At 39.2% G+C, this 20,299-nt stretch overlaps 2 protein-coding genes across 2 annotated transcripts; both read left to right on the top strand.

Annotated features, from left to right (window-relative positions):
• Positions 1–1,873: 1,873 nt before the first annotated feature.
• On the top strand, positions 1,874–2,260 carry LOC145414434 (SCAN domain-containing protein 3-like). The gene has a single exon (XM_080283987.1). It carries the CDS (start codon positions 1,874–1,876, stop codon positions 2,258–2,260), a length of 387 nt encoding a protein of 128 aa, XP_080140113.1.
• Positions 2,261–2,456: 196 nt separating this feature from the next.
• On the top strand, positions 2,457–3,143 carry LOC145414433 (protein FAM200A-like). The gene has a single exon (XM_080283986.1). The coding sequence runs from the start codon at positions 2,457–2,459 to the stop codon at positions 3,141–3,143; it is 687 nt and encodes a 228-aa protein (XP_080140112.1).
• Positions 3,144–20,299: the final 17,156 nt, after the last annotated feature.

Below are 20,299 nucleotides of genomic sequence, written 5' to 3'. Positions count from 1 at the left end.
AAATGAAAGGAGCGACAATGAGTACTTTCGTATATTACATCTTCAGACAGAGTGAGACAGAAACGTAAAGGGTAGAGGTCTTTTATGCACACCCGCAGCAGGTAATGGCACACAGAACAATGGATGACCTGAATTTTTACCTGTGGCTTAACTTAGGGTCACCTGCAGCAGGGACTGGAACACAACAAAGGATGACCTGAATCTAAAAATACACGTGACAAAGGAGGAGGGAGTAGGAGGGGAGGAAAGGGGAGTGGGAGGGAGGGGGAAGGGAAGAGGGGGGAGGGAGGAGGGGATAAATACTGCTGCTTAACTTAAGACCTAGAGCAGGGGTTCCCAAACCAGGGGTCGGGACCCCAAGTGGGGTCGGAATGCTCATCATGTGGGGTCACAAGCAGGTCATGGGGTCGGTGGGGTCGCTGAGGTACCCACAAGGCCTGGGGGTACGAAACAGAATCTAAGCCATAAGCTTCATGCCATGAATAGTTAAAATTATTACCGTATGATTATCATTACAGGTACCGTATTATACTTAAGGTATTTTTTTACATTATTATCCGTTTTCTATCTAAAAACAATTATGCAATTAAATAGTCATAATTGATACCAGTACCCAGCTTGTACCTGCCGGTTTGTGGTTCGGTGGTGTCGCTTTGTGTGTGTGTGTGTGTGTGTGTGGCGAACTGTCCTGTCCTGAGCCGGACAAGTGGGCGACGTGGTGCGTGTGTGTGTATGTGTGCACATGGCGTCAGCTGACTGCGTGTCACCTGATTGTTTGGCGCGGCAGCCGACTGGGGCTAAGCGGGTTGTCGCTGGTGTGGCGTGGTGAGACGTGTAGGTCTGGCGTTGCTTGTGCTGTGTATGGCTCGTTTTTTATATCTAACTACATGGGTGAGGCTTAACGTGTTTCATATGTCATCAGTTATACGCGTATAATACGTGTTCAGTTATATGACTGGCGCTGTTGCAGTGTAGCTTCGCTGATCGCCCAGCCCCAGACTCTCAGTTGAATTCTGGGCTTTGGAGTGACAGGTTCGTGTTGCTAGTGAAGTGTGTTTTTTTATGGTATATTGTACTGGTTCTTAACTGCGGGTACAAGACATGGTGTTAAATAAACGAAATAATAATAATATTCAAAAAAAAATTTAATCATTGAAATTTAGTATTTTCGAGGTGTTATTAATATTCTTAAAACTTAGCCTTTTTCTAACTCAAAACTATGATGCAACTATATTTTTATGAGTGTACTGTTAAGTACTGTTAGTTGGAAGTTGGACATTGACCAGTTGTGCTCTGAGCTTGAGAGGAATACATTAGTACTGTTGCAATCTGGGGTTTGTGTGGAACGTATATATATATATATATACTGCAGACAACTGGTGATTTAATGTGGTATTTTAGTGTGGTAAGATGGTGCAATGCTATGATATTGTGCAGCAAAGGAGGTATTATAATGGAAAGAGAAGTGATGATGTTGCGTCACTGTTTTGAAGATACTTTATTTGCATTGCTAATTAATAACATTAAGCAAAATATTTTTAGTAATACGTGCAATTTTCTTCCAGGCATTATGGAGAGGTTTTTAAAGATACCATCTGAAACATCAGCCAAGAAACGGAAACGCTCTATTAATCCATCATTCCTCGACAAGTATGGAATTGCTGATGTCAGTGGTAAAGGTATATGTGTAATGTGTTCTAAAGAACTTGCTGAGGAATCACTGAAGCCTAATAAACTACCGAGGCACATGGAAACGCACGCAAATATTGCTGTTCTCTCAGAATAGGCCCGCAAGAGAATTTTTCATCATCGTTATGAATATCTAACCAAGTCTCAGGCAATTTTATGCAGAGCACTATCTCAGAAGGAAAAGATGGAAATGTTTTCGTATAAGACAGCTTTCCTCATTGCTCAGCAAAAGCGACCTTTCACAGAGGGTGAGACTATCATAAAGCCTGCTTTAAAAAACTTTTGTGAAGTATTTGAGGGTGAACCATTTGCTAAAAAGATCCTTGAAGCTGTTGATGAGGCTTCTCTCAGCAATAATACCATAACAAGACGCATCCAGGGTATTGCAGCAGGCCTGAAAGAGCAAAGTTTGGAAGACTTCAGAAATTCCCCATGGACAGCCCTGGCACTGGACGAGTCAAATGATATTACAGCACAACCGCAACTTCTAATCTTCGGAAGATTTCTAAAGGAAAGCTCTGTCACAGGAACTGCTTGCTTGCATTTCACTCGAAAGTACAACAAGATGTGAGGATATATTTAATGCTATAGATAAGTTCTTCACTGAAAACAACCTGGACTGGAGTAAAGTAATTGAATGTAGCATGGATGGTGCTCCATCAATGATGGGCAAGAATATTGGAGTGCGTGGAATTCTATCAAGAAAACATCCTCACATTAAAATAAACCACTGTATTATCCATCGTCAGAGTTTGGCTTCAAAAGACATGTCTCCGAACTTCTCTGATGTGATGCAGGTAGTCATTTCCACTGTCAATTATGTGAAGGCTAGGGACCTGAATTCTCGCATGTTCAAACAGTTGTGCATCACTGAAAATTCTAATCATAACACACTGCTAATGCATACTGCTGTCAGGTGGCTGTCAAGAGGAAAAACCTTGAAAAGAGTTTTCCTTCTTCGCCGTGAACTGGCCACATTCTTGCAAGATCAGGGGCACAAGAATGCTTGTTATTTTTGTGATCCACACTTTCTTGCTCGCCTTGCACTTCTGACTGACGTTTTTGAGCACGTTAATAAGCTCAACACAGAACTTCAAGGGAAAGGGAAATTTGTGTTCGACCTTCAGGGTGCAATAAAGGCTTTTGTCAGCAAGCTGCAGATACTACGGGAAGAAGCTGAAGCTGATAAGTACTCTCATTTCCATCACTACTTGGAATTTACAGCTACAAAGGATATTGATTTTAATGAAGCACTAGATCTCGCAGAAGGGAAACAGGATTTACTGGATTATTTGCAGAATCTGACGGGGAATATGAATGCTAGATTCCCAGAGTTGCTAACCGAGTCTTTTGATTTTGTGCAGTTTCCATTCAAAACTGATGCAAAGCAGTGTGGTTCTATTGCACTTGAAATGGCAGAATTACAAGCTGACAATGAGCAAGAGTGGACTTAGATGTGTATAAGGACATAGCAAAGTTTTGGATTAATTTAGCAAATAAGCATTCAACAGTAAGAAATCGAGCCTTGCAGGTTCTTGTACAATTTGGAACCACCTATGTTTGTGAGGCAGCATTCTCATCAATGGTGTTCATTAAAAATGACTATCGTAGCCGTATGACAAACATCAACTTGGAAAATTGTATGATGTGTTGCCTGACATCATACACCCCCAGATACAGAAAATTGATCAAATAGTCCAAAACCAAATAGTAGGCTACTCATAATATCAGAAAGCCATGAGGTGCAGTATGATACTTGCAATAGAGGTAATTACTGAGTAGCATGTTACGTGGTGTTAAAATGGGATTACCACTTTGTAATTGCCAATTTTGAGAATTTCATTTATGATTACCTTTTGTTTTGTAAATAGAATTTATTATGTTTACTGTGTTTCTCCTTTATATAAATACTTTACATATATACCATCATATGACCAAAAATTCACAATAGTGCTGTTAATGTAGAAGTAAACATAGACACGGGATATATATATATATATATATATATATATATATATATATATATATATATATATATATATATATATATATATATATATATTAACTTGGGGTCGCACTGAACAGTTGAAAGTGCTGAATGGGGTCGTGCTAGGAAAAACTTGGGAACCCCTGACCTAGAGGATTAATGCTTGGTGTGTCCCACACAGATGTGACTACACCACGAGGAGATGACAGGGAACAATCACGTGTTAGTCTGGGGGATACTGCTTTAAAATTAATTTAGTTAACAATTTATCACACTTAGAATGACCATAGCTCATGCTTACATTCTTTTCATGTGTGCCAGAAATTAGACAAGATTCTATTACATTTCTTTCATCTAAGCTTTTTGATTTTGCTAGAATCTTGGAGCCTGTCCAGTCAATATGGTGATCACTGGATGCTTTGTGCTGAAATAAACCACTGCTCTGTTGGGCTGTTCTTACAATGTATTTATGTTGTGAGATTCTAGTTTCTAAATCTTTTCCAGATTGTCCTATGTAAAAGTTGTTACAGCTTTTACATGGGATTTTGTAAACAACGCCTGAATTACTGAAAGGGCTGTTCTTGATGAAGGTTTTTTTGATGGTGTTCTCATATTTGAATACTACTTGTACATTGAGTTTCCTCAGTATGTGAACAACATCAAGAAAATTTTCATGGAAGGGGAGGACAAGGGTTCTTTGAATGTTCTGGCGATCTGGCTTATTAGTTTTCCCTTCAAGGAATCGTTTCTTGGCTGTATTGTGGCACTGAGTTAGTATGCTTTGTGGATATTTTAGCTTCTTTCCAATATTCTGAATCATTTTTAGTTCATCATCTAAAATTTCTGGGTCTGAAATTCTATATGCTCTTAGGTACATGGATATGAACACAGATCTTTTTACATTAATATGATGGTTTGAATAGTAATGAACATATGACATAATATTTGTAGGTTTTCTGTATACCTGAGTCTTCAAAACATTTTTGTCCGTGATGACTTTTACATCCAAAAATGGCAATTCATTATCCATTTCCATCTCATGAGTAAACTTAATCGATGGAACTAACGAATTTAATTGCAGGAGAAATTCATCAATGGGAAGACTGTTAGGCCAGAAGCACAGGATATCATCAACGTATCGGAGCCAAACTATGTTTTGCTCCTTTATGGAGGTCAGTAAATGTTTCTCAAAGTACTCCATGTAAATATTTGCCATGGGTAATCCCCCCCCTCTCTCCCCAGTTCTGGCAAATATTTATATGGAGTACTTTGAGAAACATTTACTGACCTCCATAAAGGAGCAAAACATAGTTTGGCTTCGATAATATCCTGTGCTTCTGGCCTAACAGTCTTCCCATTGATGAATTTCTCCTACAATTAAATTCATTAGTTCCATCGATTAAGTTTACTCATGAGATGGAAATGGATAATGAATTGCCATTTTTGGATGTAAAAGTTACCAGGGACCAAAATGTTTTGAAGACTAAGGTATACAGAAAACCTACAAATATTATGTCATATGTTCATTACTATTCAAACCATCATATTAATGTAAAAAGATCTGTGTTCATATCCATGTACTTAAGAACATATAGAATTTCAGACCCAGAATTTTTAGATGATGAACTAAAAATGATTCAGAATATTGGAAAGAAGCTAAAATATCCACAAAGCATACTAACTCAGTGCCACAATACAGCCAAGAAACGATTCCTTGAAGGAAAAACTAATAAGCCAGATCGCCAGAACATTCAAAGAACCCTTGTCCTCCCCTTCCATGGAAATTTTCTTGATGCTGTTCACATACTGAGGAAACTCAATGTACAATTAGTATTCAAATATGAGAACACCATATATATATATATATATATATATATATATATATATATATATATATATATATATATATATATATATATATATATATATATATATATATATATATATATAGTATATATATATATATATATATATATATATATATATATATATATATATATATATATATATATATATATATATATAGTATATATACAGTATATATATATAAATATATATATATATATATATATATAAATTTATATATATATATATAGTATATATATATATATATATATATATAAATTTATATATATATATATATATATAAATTTATATATATATATATATATATATATATATATATATATATATATATATATATATATATATATATATATATATATATATATATATATATATATATATATATATATATATATATATATATATATATATATATATATATATATATATATATATATCACACATTTACGGCAATATGATTAAATGCATATAGATATGTATGTACTGTATGTGTGGATGGATGAATGGATGAAAGGATTTGCCCTGTCATATTTACGGAAATTTGGGCGCGACTTTGATACGTGGTTGACATTTTGTTTCCGGAAATAAATTTATTTATATTCTTAAAGCATACAACCAAGGGTATTTAATACTAGTTACCATTGGGATTCGTTGATATTTCTTACCCTTTGACCTTGTTAATTTTCGTAGATCCAGGCCCACGCGAGGCCTTGGGGCCCTTTGGGGCATGTCGGCCTCCCCTCAGGGCTCCACGGGTCCTAACGGACCCAGATGAGTGTTGACGACAATTATCTGTTCTTTTCTAAACTCATCCGTTCCTAAGTCTCTTCAACGTAAATTAATAAAAGGTAACTTCTCATGAACCGATATCATGTTTCTAGTTTCAGCTGCAGTGATTGGTAATCGATATGCATGCTGGTCCGCACCATGTTCCCATTACAGACAAATGGACGGACAGAAATTCTGGCACGAACTTATTTAGAGAACTATCGGGCCGGCTCTAGCACTTTAGAAGAGGTGGAAGGATGTGATTCCAAGTAAGTTTGTATACATGCTAACTCATTTCCAAATTCCTTGAAATTTATTACAGAATCCTTCTTTTTTTTTAAATGATTTTATGATATTTGGTTAGGACTGCATAGGCCTATATATATTGGTAAATATCATCGTCCTTGTTGTAAACAGTAACTGAAATGGCGATAATCGGGCAGGAGATGGGCAGAGTATGTCTTCATGTTCCCCCTCAAATATAGTTTGATGTAAGGATATACCGGTATGTATATAATATTTTGCAGTGTTTTTTGTAACGTGTTCACGTCAATTTCGGCACGACGCAGATGCGCTGTCGACTATATGCGAAATCTTTATCTTACAGCACACTCGAAAGAGTCATTAATAAGTTTTGCTTTTGCACTTTGTTAGGATCTCTTAGGTTTCGTAATGTTCAGCACAAAAATTGCATAGGAGACAGACATACTTTTTTTTTTTTTTTTTTTTTTAAACTCCAACACACTCCTAAGGGTCGGTAACTTTTGCTTTTGGAGTTTGCTGGTATCTCTTGCCGTTTCTACGTGATGATCCACACAAAATATGACTCACAAACTTACAGATGTTAATTTTCGATTGTAAAATTATATCTGCCTCCTTACCTACCTACTTCTCTCTCTCTCTCTCTCTCTCTATGTATACATAAATGCTACAAGGAGCACCCGGTATTGCCCCATGTAAAGCCCCATGATGATACATATTGCCATTGCCTCGGACCCTGGATGGCCACTCCTACTGTGAGAGAAGACCCCTTTGGCTCCATTTTACCCACTGAATCTATGTTCTCGACTGGGCTCACTTCCCCAGGGATACAGTCCCCATCGACCTATTCCTACCATGAACCTATTTTCCCACTATTCTCCAACCCATCAACTCGTCCCATCCACCCTACTAATCCGTCCAGCCATCTAACTTGTTGTAGCTTATAATGATTTGATAGTAGACGTAAAAAACTCTAAGGTAATTGAATACCCTATATATATATAATATATATATATATATATATATATATATATATATATATATATATATATATATATATATATATATATGTGTGTGTGTGTGTGTGTGTGTGTAATTTACTCTCCACCATTACTGCCTATGTCCACCATGCCCTCATCCACCGTTCCTCATGAAGCAGTGTTGTTGTTCATTACATCGCTCGGGACGGAGTCAGGCGAGGCATTGTTTTTGATCACATTTCCTTGTTTGCTTGTTTGTTTGCTAGTTTGTTTCTTGGATTGTTAGGAACGTTACAGAAAAACGGCTGAATGAAATTGCATGAGACCTTCAGGATATGTGGGCACTGGTCTCAAAAGGAACTGATTTAATTGTGAAGGTAATATCTTAAAGTTTGAAAGGTGAAACGCCAGGTCAAGGAGTTTGACAGGGCGAGTACTTATGTATAGTTTAACCCATAGCATAGACTTTAATTTGGAGTTTCATAGGGCAAGTTGAAACTGAAGTTAATTGTGACTTTGTTTACGGACACTAAATGGCAGTACCGAATCAGTATTTAACAGCACTAAAAAAAACTGCTGTTGGGCGAGGTTTGTTGTGCCCCACACCACTTGTTCAGAGTTGGAGAGACTTACACAAGTTCTCATCAACACTGGATGTTGGAATGGCGACGTGGATGACGTATTGAAGAATGCACTTAACAAATGGTACTCAAGCTACAAGGTCCCTTTTGTCAAACACGAAAAAATAATCATTTTGCACTACCGAAATTACATGTCTACAGATTATAAAACTCACATGAGAAAAAAGAAAAATATCGTTCGTGAAAAGATCAGAAGCACAGGTCGTAACGAAAGCATCACGCTAATCACATACTACAAGACCTCCAAAACCTCCCATCTACTACTCAATAACAACCCTGCTGTGAAGAGTACGCCCATGCAAGAAGACCACGTCATCTACTGACGTACTTGCCCAAGTGAGGACTGTGGATATCATACCAACATAGGAATGGAGAGAACTAATTTTTCAGGGCGCCTCATATCGTCTACAAACGGATCGATAAAACATCACATCATGACCAGTAATAACACCTCTATGACCCGCCAGAACCTCGAGAAAGGTCATGAAATTGACAAAAAAAAAAAACATGGAGGCAATTAATTCTGGAAGCAATTTACAAAAAATCACTTCAGGACTAGTCATAACACCTCCATAACCCGCCAGAACCTCGGGAAAGGTCAAGAAATAATTGACCCCCCAAAAAAAGACCCATGGAGGCAATTAATTTTGGATGCAATTTGCATTTCCAAACTCATATACATGCAATCAGCTCAAAGGTAGAAGATTTGCAAATCCTCCCAACATGTAAAAGATAAACATCAGTGGTCAAACTCAGTCCACCGATGAGACACACACACACCTTCCATCACATGTTCTTGGTAGACCAATCACGTGGAAACAGGTGTGGACATGCACTATATAATGAAGTTTCGCTCCACTTGCCGCCAGATTGGTCTAAAGATGTTCCCAGAAGGAAAGAAGCGATACAATGGACAATAACACTTGGAGACCTACTCAGAAGTCTAAATGAAAATCAGAATAGCTAAGGCTGGCGCATCAAACACACTGAAGAAAAATCAAATAATGAAGAAAATGGGATGAATTCGACCTTGTTTGCTTACAAGAATATCTGTCTATCTGTATGTCTGCCTATCCATATATCTGTATCTGTATCTATATCTATCTACATATTTATCTATCCATCTATATCTATTTCTATCTACCTATCATTATATATATATATATATATATATATATATATATATATATATATATATATGTATCTATCTATCTATCTATATCTATCTACCTACCTACATATCTATCTATCTATATCAATCTATCTATCTATTTATCTATCTATCTATATATATATACCAATAGGCCTATATCATACAGGGCAGTACTCCCAAGGTGAATAGAGAGCTGATGACAGGGAGAGCTGGAGCTCTCGTTTCATCAGCTCACGGGACTAGTTCCTGACCATCCTCCTTTGCTGAACGTTTTCAGTGTTTCAGTAACACACGGACCAGGCCAGCATGCTCTCCAAATCAAGTTTCTCTAACTGTCAACGCCAAACTACATGCACATTACACACCACACTTCCTTTTCAAAAAGAAGAAAAAAAAAAAAAAGGCGTCTAATAACTAAGCCTCGGAGTCAACGGGGGGGGGGGCACCATCCGCCCCTCTCTCGGTGACGACTCATTGAGCTATCTAGAACAGCTGTCTGACTCATGTCTTCATTTCTGCAACATCCACGGCCTTTCCTCTAACTTTCTCTCTGCTGAGCACCAACTCTCTTCCTCTAAACCTCACCTTTTCTTAACTGAGATTCAGCTGTCTGAGGCAACTGATAGCAAACGCTTTTCTGTAGCCTTCTACTTTCTCTATACTCATTTATACTCATTTCAGTGCTAAAGATGGCTGTTGTGTATATGTACACAATGACTTATCCCGCTCTTGTTCCTGAACCTGCTTATTCTGAATTCTTTACTCTCTGGCTTTGGCTTTCCTGTCATTCTTTGACTAACTATAGCTGTGTTGTTTTCTTATCCCCTTACTCTACCATGAAAAACTCTTTGACTATCTTACTTCTACGATACAACACATCCTATCCGTTTCTCCTTTTGCTGAAATCTCCATTCTAGGAGATTTAAATGTTCACCACCACCTTTGGCTTTCCTCTCCTTTCACTGATCCACCTGGTGAACAAGCCTACATCTTTTCTATCCTTAATGGCCTAGTGCAGCTTGTACAGCACCCTTCCCGTACCCTGACCGTCTTGGGGAGAGTTCCAGTGTACTTGACCTCTTCCTTACAATTAATTCTTCTGCTTACGGTGTTAATCTTTCCTCTCTGTCAGGCTCCTCCGATCACAACCTTATCACCTTAACCTGTCCTATTGCAGCAGTAAGGCCTGTGGACCCCCCAAAGAAACGTCGGTTGTGGCACTTTGGAGCAGCGGATTGGGAGGTCCTCAAGCAGGGTGTCTTTGATTTTCCCTGGAATGATTATTGCTTCCATGGCCGGGAGTCATCTGTGTGTGCCTAATGCATTACAGAGGTAATTCCCTAGGGCATAGAAGCATACATTCCTTTCTCATATCCTTTGACTAATGCAAGAAAGCCTTCACACCTGCTCTAATGCTGTCCACAACAAGGAGAGGGCCTATAAAAGGTACCGGAGCCAACCCACTCCTGAATCTCATCTTTATGTTTCTGCCCAGAATCGTGCAAGGTCTGTCTTTCACTCAGATAATATTATTTTCATCTGTACTAAATGCATTCAACTCTCCAACTCTAATTCTTCCCACTCCTTAAGCACCTTGCCAAAAACCTTTCTAACAACTTTGCCTCATCATCCTTCCCTCCTGTTTTCTACTCTGCTGGCTCTGTAGCTATTTCTTATACTGATAAAACAGATCTCTTCGCTCAGACTTTCTCCTCAATTCAATCTTGGATTATTCCGGTGCTGTTCCTCCATCACTTCCCTCCCTCTGAATTCCACTTCCACATGGCTGACGTTAAAATGTCTTCAGCTGATGTATTTTTTGCCATCACTGGCCTCAGTACTGACAAGGCATATGGGCCTGATGGGATACCAACTGTTGTCCTTAAGAACTGTGCTTCTTCACTTACACCCTGCCTAGGTACACGCTTTTGCCTATGTCTATCAACTTGCACCTTTCCTTTTTGCTGGAAGTTTGCTCTCAATCAGACTGTCCCAAAGAAGGGTGACCGTTCCCAACCCTCTAGCTATCGCCCAATTGCTTTGACATCCTGTGTCTTAAAAGTTTTTGAGTCTATTCTTAACAGGAAAATATTAAGGCATCTTTCCTATCACAACTTTCTTTCTGATCGTCGGTGTGGGTTCCGTCAGGGATGCTCTGCTGACGATCTTCTCACCTACCTTTCAGACTTTTGGTCATCCTCCTTTCGGGACTTTGGCGAAAGCTTTACCATTGTACTTGACATCTCAAAGGCTTTCGATCGAGTCTGGCATAGATTTTAATTTCCAAATAGCCCTCTACAGTTCCTATCAATCTATCTGTGCCTTCATCTATAGCTTCCTTTCTGGTTGTTCTATAGCTGCTGTTGTAGACGGCCATCGTTCTTCTCCTAGATCTATCAACAGTGGTGTTCCTCAGGGCTCTGTCCTATCACCAACTCTCTTTCTTATATTCATCAATGAACTTCTAAGCTGTATATCTAACCCTATCCACTCATACGCTGATGATTCCACCATTCACCTTTCCATTCAGTTTCCACAGCATCCATCTCAACAGTCACTTCAATAAACAAGGGCTGAGGCTATGGCACACCTAATGTCTGACTTGGCTCGTATATCTGACTGGGGTAAAAAATAATCTTGTTGTTTTTAATGCATCAAAGACTCGGTTCTTACACCTGTCAACCCAACAAAATCTTCCATAGGACTACCCAGTAATGTGTATTAATATCCATCTCAATCCTGCATCATCCTTAAACTTACCTGGGATTTCATTCTCTTGGGACTTATCTTGGAAAGATCGTATTACAGCTCTTGTAAAATCTGCCTCCAAGAAATTAGATGTGTTAAGCCGACTCCATACCTTATTTACCACTGCACAGCTGTTGACTTGATACACGGGTTTTATTCGCCGCTGTGTAGAGTACAACTCTCGTGTGGGGAGGCTCTCTGCATACAGGTCTTCTCAACAGGTTGGAGTCAAAAGCATTTCATCTCATTAACTGTCCCCCTCATACTGGCTTCCATAAACCTCTATCTCTTAGCAGCACTGTTACATCTTTATCTCTTTCCTATCGCTATTTCAGTGGTCACTGCTCCACTGAATTGTCTGCTTGCATCTTTAGCACCCTTCTAGCAACAAGCTCTCATCCGTTTTCTGTCCAACTATTTAATGGAAGATTAACTGTTACTCCCAGTACTTCATTTCTGCAACAGATCAACTCTGGAACTGTCTCCCTCTGTCTGTATTTACTACTTCCTATGATTTTTAGAGTTTCAAAAGCAGTGTGTCCAGAAATCTCAAAATGAACTGATGTTGAATTTGGCTGTCTTTTTTTTTTTTTTTTTTTTTTCGGAAGAAACAGTTTGTGGTCTCCTGGCGTTTGGTTCCTTCTTCCTTGCATATATATATATATATATATATATATATATATATATATATATATATATATATATATATATATAATCTCATCAGCCGTTTGAGTGTCCACTGCAGGACCGGCCTATCCCGACCGAAGTGGGGACGATACAGCCTATGTATCTCTACCAAGTGGCTTAGGCTGTCTGGTAGAGACTGTATGCAGGGTAAGAAGTGCTTGTAAGTGTAATTGTAGTGTTGGAGTGGCTTTGGATGTGTGTGTAGTCTGTGAACAAAGTGTAACCAACCAGCACAAGCCAGTTGGGTGCAAGTATGCTTTATAGTATGCGACACTGGTTCAACCACAGCACCCCTTGTGTCCGCCAAAGTAGTATGTGGCCAGAAGAACGCTCCCAGAGTTTATTACCCTGCTGAGGCGCGAACCCTCGTTCTTCAGTGTACGAAAACGCACACTTTACCACTGTACCACAGAGACTTCATATTTATATATATATATATATATATATATATATATATATATATATATATATATATATATATATGCATGTGTGTGTGTGTGTGTGTGTGTGTGTGTGTGTGTGTGTGTGTGTATTCTGTTAAAAATGACATCTGAACACCAAGTCTGAGAGACCCTGGGGGGGGGGGATCATAAATGCCCCCACCATCCGCCCATCTCCCGATAATGACCAGACGAGATGCCTAGAACCACAGTCTCATTCACTTCTTCATTTCGTCAACATTCACTGAATTTAACTTTCTCTCTGTTGAACACCATCTCTTCTCTACTTCTCACCATCTCTTCCTTATTGAGACTCAAATAGTCAACTAATAATAAACCATTTTCTGTATTCTTATACTTTCTTTACACTCATTTCAAAGCCGATGGTGTTTATTGTGTATATGTACACAACAACATATCTTTCTCTCGTGCCTGAACATGGATCTTGTGAATTGTCTACTCTCTGGCGTTGAGTATCCTGTCATTCTCTGACTAAACATATCTGTGGTGTTTGCTTATCCCCAAATTCTACTGACTACGAATAATTCTTTAACTATTTTACTTCTAAGATGGAACACATCCTATCCATTTCTCCTTTCTCTGAAATCTCCATCCTAGGTTATTTCAATGCTTGCCACCACCTGCGGCTCTCCTCTCCTCTCATTAATCCACCTGGTGAAGAAGCCTCCATCTTTTCTATCCTTAATGGCCCAGATCAGCTTATATAGCTCCCTACTCTTATCCCTGACAGAGGTGGGCACTGCACACGAAAATTCAGTTCCCAAATTCGCAAACTCAAAAAATTCCCTTCCGTAACCACAAATCTGCAAAATTCTTGAATTTTGCAAAAGTGCTTATGCAGATCATTTATATATGAGATTAAAATTATAGTAAAACTAATATATATATTATTAGTAGTAGTATATTAGACAGTTTTTCTGTTTCTAATATAAAACAAGGGTAAATCCTTCTCTTTTGTATAAAAATGAATTAAATTATCCTCACTTCAGCCAGAACTCTCTTAAAAGTGTTAAGAAATGTTCAGCTTTGGCTGTAAAAAAGTATCCCTCACCAGTTAGGGAGATCTCTGTATGCTAGTATAGTACAGATTGGGGTGTAAAAAAAAAAAAAAAAAAAAGTATTCCTCACAGGTCCGAAATTTTCAATACATTTCTCAGGGAGCCTGACAAAATGTATATATTTCCATACTAGAAACTTAAAATTAAATCAAAACGGTTAACTTTGCAGACCATCCATTTTTTTTTTTTTTTTTTCAGTTTGAGTCTGCCTAAAAGTTGATGATTAATGATGCTTGTATTTTTAGTGATTGAATTGGGTGTGTAAATAAATGGCTTCACTTTCTGCCAGTCTGAACTTTCAGCTCAAAAAGTGACTAAGTTTAATACTTTGGCCATTCTACATTTTTGGTGTAGTACGGAACCCTTATCTAGATTGTTCCTACACACCTGCAATATGATTCAGGTTGAAATATACCGTCCTGCCTTTATTCTTTTGGAAAGTATAATTTAATAAAAGCTAAGTACTATTATGATTTAGTTTATGATCAGTTTGGATCAAATTTGGAAATATTCGATCAAACACGTGTAGAAATGTTTACATTTTCAACAAAACCATTCCAAGTTTTTCTTCCTTTTTTTTTTTTTTCATGTTCAGCCTTGTAAGCCCAACATTGTTTTCTTTCATATTAAAGGCGACTCATCTTCCATAACATAACATGTATTTACCCCCCTCCTGCCCCTACACATGTTTGCATTCCATCATAAAAACCTAGATCGTAAAATTCCAACATACAAGATGCACAAAATATAAACATTTATTTAACGTGTCAGACCTGAGCAAACGGCTTTTCTCCTCTCCATCGGGCAAATAAATTTGTTCAGAACCTCTTTCAGATCAAGACTGTCAAGTCTTGTAGAATGAACGCTCAGCATGTGGTTTAGCCGGTTGTGTCATTGTGCTGCTCAAGATAGTCTCTCAATCTGTAGACAGAGTTACAATAACAAAACACAGAAACATAATTATAAACACATTAAAGAGAAAACAAACTCACAGGCCAGAAGGGAACAGAGAGCTATCAACAATGCTTGGCGAATTACAAAAACAGCATTGCCACTCAATGTAAACATTGAAAAACATAGAGGCCTAACAATACCACAGTGCGTCTCCAGTAGTTGTACCAACAAGATTTAAGATAACATTCAACATATAAAATCATATTTTATTTACGAACTTCATCAATTTCAGGAGTTGTTATTGAACCCTCAATGTTAGTTGAAGTTTTGACAAATTAATATACAGAAAACACTGGGGGGGCTATAGCCCCCTCAGACTCCTAGAAATTTTGGCCCTGCCTCACCATTTGGGGATATCTCTGTAGGCTACTGTAGTTCAGGTTGGAGTGTAAAAGAGTATCCCTAACCATTTTGGGAGACCTCTGTAGGCTAATATATTACAGACTGGAGAGTAAAAAAGTATCCCTCACGGTTTGGGGAGATCTCTATATGCTACTGTAGTACAGATTGGGATGTAAAAAAAAGTACCCCTCACCACTGGGGAGATTTGTAAAAGCATTAAGATGTGAAATATTACTATGTGTCAAAAATTGAACTGGGCAAGCTTGGACATGTTCCACATCTTCAGTGTGGATGTCTATTTCCTTGTTACACTTCACAACTCACACTTGACAAGTTGACATACCAGTCCACCTGTATTTCTTGAATTGGCTTTAACCTCCTCAGTCCTTACTCATTAGTCACAGCCAGACTCCAACAAGAGAGACACCTCCAGCATGCAGTATTTCTCTCTATCTAGATTGTTACCATATGGGGAAAGGGGGTTGTCTGGTAAAAAAAAAAAAAAAAAAAAAAAAAAGTAAAAATGTGTTCAGTTTCATTTCATATGTTTCTAGTTTAACCCATCGCATCCGTGTGTCATGTATACATGATGACTTGGGGACGTCTGGGTGGCATGTACACATGACCTAGTGTTTCGTGACATTGTCTGAATATTCTGAGGGTTATTTCCACCACATACAGACACTGGTAACCCTCCTTCACACATCCCAGTCATGCTTCAGTTACTTGTGGACCTCCGTAATGGATAGACCTTCACAAAAAGTTTTCCCTGTATCCAGACCCTCGGCTGAGCACCGGCAGCTGCCGACTTCAACATCTTTGAACCTTAGTTATAGTGCGATAGGGAGAGAACTTGACTTGGCATTATCGCGAATTGTGAGTGGGGAAAGTGACTCATCTTCTGAGGAAAGTGATCTCATCATGATGAGTGTCAAAACTTATGCATCAACTGAGGAGGGTGGCTCACATGAGTTTTCCACTGTGTGCTGATTGTTTCCCCCTGTAACTTCATCTGCCATTTCCAGTTATGGAAATGGTTCAGAGGATATTGATGATCATGGAGAGGGGGATATTGGCTTGGTCGAGAATATGGAAGAGGAGGTAGGGAGTGGAGAATGGGAGGAGGTGAAGGAGGGAGGGAGGAGGAAGTGCTGCAGGGCAAGCCTCACACCAGCATGTGACTCCAGTCCTTCCATGGAATTTTCCACTCAACCTGCCACTGCACTAGCATTTCCACTCACCATTCTACCTACCAGTTGACCTGACACTCATCTTGCTTCTCTGCCTGCCTCACCATGTGCCTCACCACACTGGCTTGTCTCACCACGTGCCTTGCCACACCACCCTGCCTCACCACATGCCTCACCACACTGGCCTGCCCCACCATGTGACTCACCATGCCGGTCTGCCTCACCACATGCCTTGCCATGCCAGCCTGCCTCATCACGTGCCTCACCACGCCGGCCTCCCTCTCCATCTGCCTTGCTAAAGGACCCTGCCTCATCACCACAGCCAGGTACTATTGCGGACAGGAGTTCGTAGCCACCCTCAGCTGGCTAACCCTGGGATGTGGCATCGCCGCAGTCGTGGGTGCATTAGTTGCCAGGTAGATATTTCTGTCAGTTATATCCCATATACGTTAATATTGCATGAATGTGCCTGACTAAGGTTACAATCAAACTGAATGCTTGACTCGGATGTATTAGAGGAAAAGAAGTATGATATTAAGAATCACCGTTGTTTCGTGTAAGTCATTTATTCATGAAACCAGTTAAAGGGAACTTGTGGACTGCTTCATCTTCCCGTTTCATTGAAAGTGTGAATAATGACACGTGGTTCATAGCTTGAATCAAGATATGCGTATGGTAGCACGTGCGAAAATATTCTGCCAATAAAATATATCTTCCTTAAACTTCTGGCTGTATACTGCCACCACTAAACTCGGTGGTGGAAGCTGTTGACTGTATTCTATTTTATAGGTCCCAAGTGAGAATCCTGGTAAGGCATACATGAAGATTTGGAACATGCTGCATTTTGTGTAATATACTCATAGAGTGTGGATATTCTTATCCATATCAGATATCCGATGTTACTTATTGACGCACGCAAGAAAAACAAAAGTAGTGAAACTGGTTCAAAAGTATTCTACCTTAAATTTTATGACAGTCGATTATATGTAAAGCTTCAAATAATCGGGATATCCACCTTATCGTTCTTATCTATGGATCATAATGTTTTATCAACTTTACCGTACGATAATGTGATCACCCACCAGGTTATATAATGTGTGTGTGTGTGTGTGTGTGTGTGTGTGTGTGTGTGTGTAATGGAACAGTTTGTTCGGTTTCGAAAAATGACCCTCGGGCCTGAACCCGAACTGATGACAGTGTTCCAGCATTGATTAGAATAATTCTACAGTAGCCTCACTCCTTAGTATGAACTCCACACAGCAGAAGATTGCTCTACGTGCGCGGATCTTGGGAATGAGGGATGCAGGTGCTTCTGTGTCCAATATATCAAGAGAGCTTGGTATATGCCGATCTATATTGTCAGAAAGTGGTTGCAGAGGTGGGAGGAAAGTGTATCTCTACTTGACCTACCAAGATGTGGAGGACCACATAAAACAACTGCAGAAGAAGACAGGCAAATTGTAGAAGAGACTAGACGGACACCCATTACAAATTCATTTATCATTCGCAATCGGCTACAGCTTGAGGTGTCTGCTCGAACAATTCAACGAAGATTACACAAGTCTGGTTACCATCATAGGGTTCCTGCAGTCAAAGAAAGGTTAGAGCAGAGACATCGTGACGCCAGATTACAGTTTGCCCAGCGCTACGTCCAGGAAGATTTGGCTTTCTGGGCCAGAGTAATTTTTTCCGATGAGAAGACTTTCCATAGCACCACCCATGGGCGTCTAAGATGCTGGCGACCTGACGGCACCCGTTATTCTCCACAGAATATCTACGAAATAGCAAGGTGGGCATGTCAACTGCAATGTGTGGGGCTGGATGCACCTCCATGGTATAGGAGAATTGGCAGAGATAGAAGGAAGATTTACCGCCAACCAATACCTGGAGATATTGGAAGAAGTGATGCTTCCTACAGTTCGGGCAATGGCTCTGCCTTATCCGGAAAGGATTGTGTTTATGCAGGTATGAGAAACACACCTCAACCTCATGTAAAGACCACCACACACACACACACACACACACACACACACACACACACACACACACACACAAAGATATATGCACATCCGTTGTTATATTTTGTAGGTTATATAATATTGCTTCAGAAGTTTCTGTATATAAATATATCTCTATTAAAACTTCAATACGACTCCCCGAAATTTGAGTAAGACTCTCCTGAGGAAAGGGGGAATGCTAAACATGCGCACCTGGAATTAAAACCATCGGGGATTGCATGGATTAATGACCTTCGTTCAGTTGATACAGCCTACCTAAATTAATGTTAATGTTACCATTACTAATTACTAGGTAAATGTTTACAGTTGTGTACGTGTTTCAAAGTAGTATTTTAATTATGTACTCTTAATCCATAATCATTTCATATGTTTAGGACAACTGCCCAGTCCATACCGCCAGAATCGTTCGACGGTGGTTTGACGATCAACGGGATATAGAGTTGCTGGTATGGCCTAGTAAAGGTGCTGATATCAACCCAATCGAGCATGTGTGGAATAATGTGGTAAATACGTGGGAACCTGGTCACGAGAGAACTTCGCAGGAGCTGCAACAACATACCGAGGCTGAATGGAACACATTTCGTCGGAATCAAAACACAATATATAATCTGGTTGCATCAGTCCCAAATAGACTTACAGAGGTCATTGAAAAGGAAGGGGGATGGACCCATTACTAAACACGAGTGTCCGTAATAGTAGGAAAGGGATAATCATAATGTGCAAGGGTCGTTTATTGGTTAGAGATGCTTGTAAGTAGGGTCTTTGGGAATGAAAACCATAGAATAGAGCACATTGCAGCCATTGATGAAGTTTTTTTCCCTTCTGAGTTAGATGCAAATGTATAGTATGTATACAGTATTTAAATAAATATCTTAATTTGTAAGTCTTTATTATAACACCGTTATGCATTCTCTATGATAGTTGACAATATGTTCATCATGTGATATTTTAGAACAGCAAACATGTTGAACGCACATATCATAGAATGAGGAGAGTGCGGGGTTAGTGTGGTGGATATAATTCATGACCAAGGTTATGGGTTCGAAACTTGTTGCCACCACATTACCCTGCGGGTAGTGTGGCTTCCATCCAATTTTATCCTAACTGATCTACGTGCCCTTAAATGCATACCTCGTAGAGAGAGAGAGAGAGAGAGAGAGAGAGAGAGAGAGAGAGAATGCGACCATAAGGCATTTAACAGAAGTTACGCGGCCTGGCTAATAATTTGACAAAGTCAACTGGCGTTACCCAGAATAAAACCCATCTTTCATTTTGTCCGACGAGAAGTTATCCTGGGGTAAATAAACTCCTTCTTCATCAGCCAAAGGAAAAATTTCCTTTTTAGCTCGAGCACGTTATTTACTCGCATTGCATAAGATCATGTGTATGTAGCCGGAATGAAGCTCATATCTACCCCTTTATCGGCCTGGCAAACTCCCTGTAAAAAATACTATTTTCTACCGACAGACTGAGTTAAGCGGGGAGACTCATCTCTC

The sequence above is a fragment of the Coenobita brevimanus genome, chromosome 99 (assembly GCF_032717465.1).
Source record: "Coenobita brevimanus isolate Jiangsu-jjx chromosome 99, ASM3271746v2, whole genome shotgun sequence".
Lineage (NCBI taxonomy): Eukaryota > Metazoa > Arthropoda > Malacostraca > Decapoda > Coenobitidae > Coenobita > Coenobita brevimanus.
This window is presented reverse-complemented; position numbering and strand designations above follow the sequence as displayed.